At 33.8% G+C, this 10,224-nt stretch overlaps 1 protein-coding gene across 1 annotated transcript; it reads right to left on the reverse strand.

Annotated features, from left to right (window-relative positions):
- Positions 1-7,664: 7,664 nt before the first annotated feature.
- Positions 7,665-8,525, reverse strand: LOC134258196 (uncharacterized). Its single transcript, XM_062740738.1, has one exon. The coding sequence runs from the start codon at positions 8,523-8,525 to the stop codon at positions 7,665-7,667; it is 861 nt and encodes a 286-aa protein (XP_062596722.1).
- Between the last annotated feature and the right edge of the window lie 1,699 nt (positions 8,526-10,224).

Below are 10,224 nucleotides of genomic sequence, written 5' to 3' on the forward strand. Positions count from 1 at the left end.
TCGCAATCCTTAAAAACAATCGTTAAAACAAAGAAAGAAAAAAGATTATTCAAAGTTATATGGATTACATGTATGAATGCATATTGTACATGACTCTAAAGATCTCGAAAATTCAAACGGTACAAAATTGGTACATAATAAAACAAAAATATTTGCCCTTTAAACTATCTGAATATTAAACTCTGTAGAGTAAATAAATCTTCTAAATATTTCAAACACCATATGATCTACTAAGTTATTTTTGTAGAAATTGTAAATCAGTTTCTTCTTATAAAAATTGGACGAAAAAAATCCTTCCTTGCTAAGCACAACTTAGTATTATTGACACGATAACCTTGTTAATACTCTTTTTGTCATGTTTGTCATCGCGAAAGGGGCGAAAATTTCCCTGTATACAGTATTTATAAAAGTTACAAGTAACACGTGTTCGAGTGTTGATGTTTACTGTTCATCCAATCTCTGATTGGTCGTAAAATAAGTTACTCAGGCGTATCCAATGTTACCTGGATAATCGTTTAAGGTAATGAAAGTTATTCGAAAACTCGCTGCCAATCGTGCAACAGACCTCCTAACCGCCCACCCTCGTTTTGTTGAAATAGAAATGTTAATCATGTATTTTTTATATTGTAGACTGTTAAATGAAGAAAAGGAGGTTGTTTTTCTGATGTACTGTTTGTAATGAATAAAAGTCTGTTGCACTCGCGTAGCCTAGCTGTTCCTTATCTTTCTGTTTTGAGTTCAGTTTTAAATATTTTATGTTCGTTTGAGAAGGTGAATTAGAACATAACAATAGTTGTAATAACCGGACGCAGTTATATTTTTAGGAGGAAAATCTCCCGACAAGTCATTTGTAGGATTATTTTCCAAAAATTTCTATGTCTAACATTTAACATAGCAATGGATATTAAAGAATGCATAAGTGAACATTTATTTTATTTCTGTACGACAAAAAGTTTTTCATGGAAATGTAGTTTCAATTAAAACACGAAACGAAAATTAAAAAAAACGATAAACCACGGAATAAAAAAAAACAGTCAACCAAAGGGGGCAGTTTATGCCTTCTTTTAATTGCTTAGATAACAGATGCTGAGTGAAATGTAAAGAACATGTGCCTCTTACTTTTAAAAGGTTCAATAACTAAGAAATGATATGCTTAAATGCGAATATATTATACATAATAGAACAAAATGTAGTTGGACTTTTAAACAAATGAACAATATGCAGCCTCTGCAAATAAGTTTTATTTCAGTAAGATCACGATGAAAGAACGAGTGCACTTATGGGCCCCGGTAAAATGTAAAAAGAAAAAAATAAACAGTCAAATTAAACAAAAAATTTCTTTCTAAATTATTAATTGGTATCTGAACCGTACGAATCAACACATTTTATAGCTGAAATTCACGAATATACTAACACCCCTACTAATGTGTTCGGAACCTTTTATTTTTCGGTGTTCTGCAAATCATGAAACCCGATGAGTTCAGAGTAGCTCTGACAGTGGCTCTGGCGAGAGTTAGCGAGACTTCAGCGAGACAGTGTAAATTATTCACGGAAATGTGGCTGGGAAGTGACTAGCACGTGAAGACATGGTAAACAGAAAAGTTATGTTGCGTTTCAGTTTTCACCACCCTAGAATCAGCTGATAATGTCTCGCTGTAAATATGTACTTCAATCAGACAGACAGACATTCTTTATTTCCTCTGCAGCAGAGATCAATGCATCAAAATATTAAGTAGGTAACAATATTTGAACTTTTAAACAAAAATGTGGAAATATGTACACAATTTCTCAATTACGCAAGTTACTGTCCATAATTTAAACACTATGTACATTATTAATCAATTTTTTGAAGTTTTATACTTCATGTAAATGAGGGTTCATTTCTGCCATCATACGCGCTACGCCAGTTGCAACAGCAAGCATAAACATTTCCCTCTCCTCCTCAGACACGATCGAGCCACGTCTTGATCCAAGAATGGTATCAGCGATTACGTCGTCACTATTATTTGTGAGATTAACGTAAGATTAAACATTTATCGCGTTCACTATTTCGTCCATCAAGCTGTCTCTGCTAGCTAATAGCGTTGGAAATTCAAGGAGAAAATGCAATGCAATATCACTTGTTGTACGCGTACACAATTTGCAGTTCACCTCCTCTTTAACGATGTCGACAGTTCTTTTTCGTATAGGATTCGAGAGCTGGAATCACAAAAAGACTCGGAAAGCAAACGCCACCCTTTACCATTGATACCTAACTTGTACAGTTTGTAGAGTAAACCATTATGCAACACGCTGTTAAATGCCTTTTGGTTGTCTAGAAATGCCACATAAATATCAGAGTCTCTCTCTATATAGTGGTGAATTGTTACCGTTATAACAAATCCTGCCGGTATACCGTACGAATCAACACATTTTATAGCTGAAATTCACGAATATACTAACACCCCTACTAATGTGTTCGGAACCTTTTATTTTTCGGTGTTCTGCAAATCATAAAACAAGATGAGTTCAGAGTAGCTCTGACAGTGGCTCTGGCGAGAGTTAGCGAGACTTCAGCGAGACAGTGTAAATTATTCACGGAAATGTGGCTAGGAAGTGACTAGCACGTGAAGACATGGTAAACAGAAAAGTTATGTTGCGTTTCAGTTTTCACCACCCTAGAATCAGCTGATAATGTCTCGCTGTAGATATGTACTTCAATCAATCGATCACTCTTACATTCATTCAATCTTAAATAATTTTTCTCTATAATACAATCTGCAGTCATGAATTAAAATTTTTTTTTGAACAAATATTTTTGCATGGGAACCGGGACCATATTTTTTGCCGTCAGATTAGCAAATGAGGCACCAGCATGATTTTAACTAACCAATCAGCTGAATGAGTATTGCATTATGGGTTACTACGATAACTACAGGAATTTTACGCTTGAAAGAAAAGGAAGATCTTATGGTAAATAAAAAGCATTTTTAGAAATATTATTTTCATGCTCATAATGACAAACAATTCATTTGTTAAATAAACGGTGGAAGTCTAGGTATCTGAAAGTCATACTGCAAAAGCGAATTGCGTCTGTATTAATTCCTTTGTGTACTATCGGTGAATACAATTGCCAGGTGGATTCCCTGTCCGAACACGTGATCACAAACGTAAACAAAGTTTATCCATTTAAATGCATGGGATGCTGCTCGTTTTCCTTACCCTTGAAGCACTGCTGTTCTGAAGTAGACACAAACTACATTTTATCAAAAATTATTGCCAGTTAACAACAAATTAAATGACATCTTTCATAGTTTCTTATCTTTGTATTTTGTTCGTAAGAACATTTGTATTTTTATTTTGCAGTCCATTGACATGATCATAGATTAAATTGACCTGAACCACGTGTTCGAAGTAAAATTTAAACATGTATTTGGCGTAAACGCTGCTATTCATTCAACGATTGGTCAGTTGCTCGTGGTAAGATTCTCTGTGCGCATTTATAACAATAGCTATATAAGGCAAACAAAGGTTTGTCAGTGTAGATGAAAATACACATTTTTACCAGCGAATCTATCACTAGTGAGCTCTAATTTTCGTTTTTGTTATTGTTATTTTAACACCCCCTCCTTTAGCCACCCTTTTTCTGTTGAAAATCATGAAAGTCTTTCAGAAAGGTCTGCAAACATTGATTACAAGAAATGTTTTGAAAAGAAACAGGCTATAGCAATATCCTGTTTACTGCCAATTTTATTTATAAACCAGTTCTACCCTATAACCTCTGAATAGATCAACCTAAACCACGTGTCTTGAATTTAAATCACAATAACATTAGTAGGGGTGACTAAGAACAAATCCATAGAATGTTGCAGGGGACAGTCGACATTTGTGATTTTCTACAGTAAATCGAGAACGGTAATTCATTTCAAAGCTTTTGTTTACTATGAGCCTAACTTTGTTCAAACCTGAGCGAATGACAAAAGACGCATAATTAATTTAAAACTTGTGTGAACGTAGAAAATTTGTACACGATTAGGCTGGTACTTAAAATATTAAAAATATACAAAATGTACAATGTTTTTCCTATAGCAAGTGAGAACTATTTACCTGTATGACTCATGTTGAACCCACGTGTAGAATGATTTATTTAAAATACTTATGGTCACGTGAATTCTCTCCAGATAAACATACCGTTCACGGTAGCTCAGTCGGTAGAGCGCTCGCTCCGTGATCGGGAGGTCGTGAGTTTGTATCTCGGCCGTGACTTACTTAAGTCGATAAAAAATGGGTAGCAACTGTTACTTCGCCATGCGCTCGGCACTTTGAAGTGAAAGTTGAGGGTCCTTCGGATGAGACCTTAAAAGCCGAGGCCCCGTGTCAGCGGCAGGCGTTGGCACGATAAAGATGCCTAACTGCTCAATGGCCCTGAGTGCCGAGTAAAGGTCAAAATTTGAAGCCCTTCACCGGCATACGGTGACGTCTTCATATGAGTGAAAAATTCTCGAGAGGGACGTTAAAAAATATACAATCAATCAATCAATCAATCCAAATAAACATTCCTCAAAGGTGCTCAGTGTAAAACGTCGGCAGGTTTTCTATCATTTATAGTCAAAGTCGTGCCGCTTAATAAATACATATTTGTATGTATTTGTTTTTACAAACACGGGAGGGTTAAGAGAGTTTAATTAGTGCCATTCATAATAGTGTCAAACATTTTTGTCATTCATGCAATACAATGAAACAGGTATCGAAAGCGACCTTTTCAATTTCAAATTTATTGAAACTATTGTAGTATTTATTTTTCAAACACAAGGGTTCCAATTTCTTACTTTGATCATTATGGCTACAGGCAACAACAAATCTTCATTCAATTGATTTTTTAAAAAAAGATTTAGCAAAAAAGTGACATTCTACAAACGCGCCGGTCTATGATCCACCATCAGATTGTTCAAGTGTCGATTTAAAAAATTTACATAAACGAAACTAAAAGAACTTTAACAATTTATATCATGGCTTCTTAAATAATAAATAGCATACATATATCAGAAGTGTATATATTTTTGTAATATTTACATTCAGTATAATTTTCCCTATCAAATCCATTAGAAATCCACGACGTTCAAATTTCTATAACACACGCGAAACCTTGTCACCGCGCGTTAGAATACACAGTAGGAACTATATGCATTTTCAATACTCAAAAAACACCAAAATGTAAAATGTTTTATTTCAATTTAATGAAAAACTACAATCCTGAAAAATTAACTTAGAAATTAACGTAATGTATGTAAAGAATTAATTTGTCACTTTTTTAATCGCAATGTTTGTTTGCGTAATTTAACTTTGCAACGTCATCTGACGTCACAAACGGCTCCTACGTCTATTAACCACTTAAGTTTTGAAGGGCGCTAAATTTACATTAAATGTTAATGAAATTAGCAATTATGAAGAAGGAAAATTAGAGAATGTAAATATAAGCATTGAATTCATATTTTGGGATGTCTTCGTTCCTATAACACACCTGGCCGTGCCGACAAATTTATCATACCGCGCTAACGCGCGGTATTCAATTTGTCGGCACGGCCAGGTGTGTTATAGGACCGAAGACAACCAAAAATATGAATTCAATGCTTAATTGTCTACTTTGTTTACGGGGCTGATGATATATAATTGGACCTTTCTCTGGTAAAAGGGGTCTTAATGACAAAATTTTCGAAATACACTTTTTCAGATATCTCAAATCTACAGCAAATTTGGGACACACAGTCAAAATTTGAGCATTTAATTTGCTAAAGTTTTAAAGTTATACGTGTTTAAACACAACATGTTGCAATGAAACAACGCCAACGATGTTATTCAATAACGTCATCCTGTTTTTTTTTTAAAATGACGTCTTAGAAATAAAGACTTTCAATAACAATACCTTTGTAAAAGAAAATGACGTTTTTGAAACGAAGACGGAGATTAATTTGATGATAAAATAGAATAACCTAATTTTAATTTTGATATAAATTATTTTTTCCTAACAATTTTTAATAAAAATATCCATTAGAACATTTATAGAAATATAAAGGGAGTGTATCCGTACATGTTGCAATGTGTTTATGTATATCCAATTAATTTCATAAAGGTAGACTACAATTATGTTTCTTAACAATAAATGATTTAAAAGGACTAACAAAATAATGACGATAACAAAGAAACAGAAATTTAAAATACAAAACAAAGCTTAGAATCTTTACCTGTACATTATTCAAGCGGATAAAATGAATTACAATAAATGCGGCATTTATTTATCGTATATCAAATAGTAGAGTCTAAATTAGATGCAAAACTGAAGCGTTATAGTTTTATATTTTAGTCTTAGTAAGGAATAATGATAACATTGTAGGGATTCTAAATAATTCCCGAAAATTTGATGACATATTCCCAGAATTTTTCACGAAATATCTCGGAGGAGAAGAGGTACACGGGTCCTATCATCATTGCAAAGCAGAGTTTGTAGATCCTGTAGAGATTGTTGTGACCTGACTGTGTCACTCAGTATGTGGTGACTCTGTATAAACATGTGTATCTTCACTAGAGGTGGGATGTGTAATGTGTTATTCTTTTTTACTAGTATCCTGCTCTAATACAAGTTCAACAATGTAACTGTAGTCACACTAAATATCAATATGTCTAACAACAGCTCTCTTCATCTTAGAACCTAGGGTATCCCTTTCCATATAGTAACTGTACATAACATTAACATGCTCCGTATACATGACATACGGCAATAACATTCTCTCATGCCCTTTATGTAAAAACCTGAGTAAGTCTTCATACACATGTATCTACGTGTTCTATAGAAATGGATAGCAAGAATCAGAATAACTGATAAATATCCAAAGTTACAGGACTGGTTTAGTAAAGCAGTTACTTTTGATTTATAACAAGCCTTGTTCCCAGTTTTATTTAGATACATACAACTCTGTAAGAACATGGCAGTATTCCTTAGCACACGTGATGTCATATATTGTAACACGAGTGTCTGATACGATGTCAACACTCAACTAGTCATTCTCTCGATTTGTTTCATGTAAATTGCAAATTCCACATCATTCCAAATTGTTGGATGAAATATTAATAATTCAACAAATAAAGACCTATTTAAATCAGTGCTTGATATAATACTGCTCTCGTCTGAACTGAATCTCAATGTCCTATAATATGTAGCAAGGCTGAGGTAAGGTTGGATTGTTTCAATAGAAGATAAGATACACTATAAATAGAATTTTTAGCGAGGATTTAATTTTGGCATTATTAGCGAGGGTGTTGATATCGCTAAAATTGAACATCGCCAAAAATTAATTCCGTATTATTTGTAATAGCTTCTTTAGTTAACACTTTAAAATCGCTAAAATTACTTCTCGCTAAAAATAAAATACTATATTTTAGGTATAAATCGCTAAAATTGCGTCTCGCTAAAATTTCCACTTATACGGTATTCCATTACTATACAAATCATACAATTGACTTAACAATGAGGATTGTACAGAACCAGTGACTTTCACTCTAAACATGTTGTTTTGTGGAATAAAAAAATTTGGACAATTTCCAGTAAGCACCATGGATATCAATAATTTAAAGCTTTTCCAGAAACAAGACAATAAATTATCAGGTGTCCAAGACAAAGACGTATTGGTCTATATGACCCAAAACACGATAGTTTTTATGAAGTATGAGCAGAGAATGGTTGTATTGGTCCGGCCATTAACAACTTCTTTCAGAAATTTTTTGAGAAGACCATAACACAAAAACTGACAGTGATTCATTGAATAAAGGACTTTATGTTCTGCTTTTGAGAACGAGATTCGCCATTCGAGTTCATTTTCAGATGTACTTCCGATAGGGACAACATGGAATCCTCCATTTAATATACCATCTAAAACATTCTGTTCTGGCCAACCCCGTTCACAACATCTTTCTATCCACGGTAGCGCTAACTTTGGCCAGTGATGTGATTGGATACAGAACGCTAAACCAGTATCTGCTTCTTGGAATAAGGAATATTTAGAACAAGGTCCATGAGGGAAAGCATTGGTCAAAGGAACATTGCAAGACCTAACGAAACGCAAATGGTTATCTCTGAATAATGTACTTGAAAGATATGCTTTGTTATTCACTACTACGCAAGAGGAAATGGTTTGTGAATTATTAGATTGACTCATCAGGTTAAGTCTGGAAAATCCCGGTGGTAGATCACCACACTCCATCAGAATCACGGTGTGTTGTGAAATACGATAGAAACTGATCTGAGAGAGATCACATATCACCTTGTGGTCTGAAGACCATAACATGAAATCTGGATCAGAAGTGCTTAGTCTGAATCCCTCACGTTTACTCACACTTTCCATTCTGTCAAATCCCTTCAATATGTTTACAGGCTGACTCACCGCCTCATTTGTGTCCATCACTTCTCTCCTCATCCTCACCATTGACGGACTCCCTATTTTTAGACACAGTCCTACATACACAGCCTCTGACAAACGAGGCAGATGATCCATTCTGATATATAATGAAAGGACATGTATCTGAAAAATAAAGATTTGAATGTTCTCTTTTATGTAAACTTCCTCAATATAATTATATTGTCAGTGCTCATTTATTGACTATGCAATTATTTTTTATGGTTCTTTGGTGTTTGATGCACATCTCTAAGGTTACAATAAACAAAGGTGGTTATTAGTATTAACAAACATGAATTTTAAGTAAAGTTAGCCTTTATTTCCGAATACTATATTCTATGACATACATAAAGTAGGGTAGAAGAGAAATCTATGTTTAAGATATAATGCTAAAATATTCAGTATGAGCGGGGCGATTTTTAAATATACATACGAGATATGGATTTTCGGACCGGTCCGTGATATGGGGTATTGTGACGTCACCCGTATCACACCGTGCAAGTCCGAAAATCCATATCACGTATCGGACCGGCAGGCCGACAATCCATATCACACCGGAAGTAACGTTTGTATTAAGTTTAAAAGTCAATTTACTTGATTCTTTTTTAAAATTCATAATAAATCTTTCTTTAATGACATTTATGGTCTTAATTTTTTTCGGTTACCTAAAATAGGCTTTCTTGAATTTTAAAGAGAAATGTCACAAACAAGCACGAAATATTCATAAATGACCATATGTGAACTTGCATATTAAGTGTTTTAAATATATGATAAATAGAATACTACATACTAAAACCCATATCATATGTCACATCAGCCCTCGGGCTGATATGGGGCCACTCGGGCTGATATGATATATGATATGAATTTTAGTATGTAATATTCCCTATATATTGCATTAGAACTCAATCTTAGATGTTAATTCTAAAGATTTACATGAATTATTTATATACATGACTTGTTTCTACTTTATATCAAACTTTTTCCATTCATGGAATTTCATTATTCAAATCACTTTCTTTTTTAAATACTTGGCAAAGACAGTTCTTAGTAATGCTTGCCAAGTGCTTGTGTCAATGTATGGTTAAATGATTGAAATTCCTGATTTGAAATATATGACATTAATTATCAGTAATTTCAACTGCTAACAGAAGGACCCTATAAGTTTTGTTAAGGTCTTCCGTTTCCAACGGAAGACCTTCTACTGATTCTGATGGTAAAGATTATTAGGTCTTTCCACCTTTCTGTGGAAAGACCTATTGAAATTGTTCTGTTTATTAGGTCTTTCCACCTTTCTGTGGAAAGACCTATTGATTTCCTTCTGTTTCTTTTTTTCCTTTTTATTAGTTCTTTCCACCTTTCTGTGGAAAGACCTATTGATATTCTTCTGTTTATTAGGTCATTCCACCTTTCTGTGAAAAAAACTCTTGAAATACTTATGTTTATTATTATTTTATTTCTGGAGGACTTTTGAAACCGCAAGACTTATCGAAAAACTTTATAGTTGATGATATTAGATATTAAAAGTTATTCCGAAAAATGACCCCCCATCTTTGATCTTTGACCCCTTTCGAAGTTATTGCCCCTTTTGCAAGAAATGCTTGTTATCACTACTCCTCAGAAACCGTAAACCATAGAGTTATGAAACCTTCATCAATGTCTTCAACTAATTAAGGGAACTCTTCAATCTATTCATTGCAAAAGTATTCGATGACCCCTTCAATGAGTTATTGCCCCTTAAACTTTTGGAATATTATAAATATTTAAAAATTTTCAAAACAAGAAGTTGTAGAATCAT

This window comes from Saccostrea cucullata, unplaced genomic scaffold (assembly GCF_032062105.1).
Source record: "Saccostrea cucullata isolate Sc308-1 unplaced genomic scaffold, CSIRO_AGI_Scuc_v1 ctg15605, whole genome shotgun sequence".
NCBI classification, from domain to species: Eukaryota; Metazoa; Mollusca; class Bivalvia; order Ostreida; family Ostreidae; genus Saccostrea; species Saccostrea cuccullata.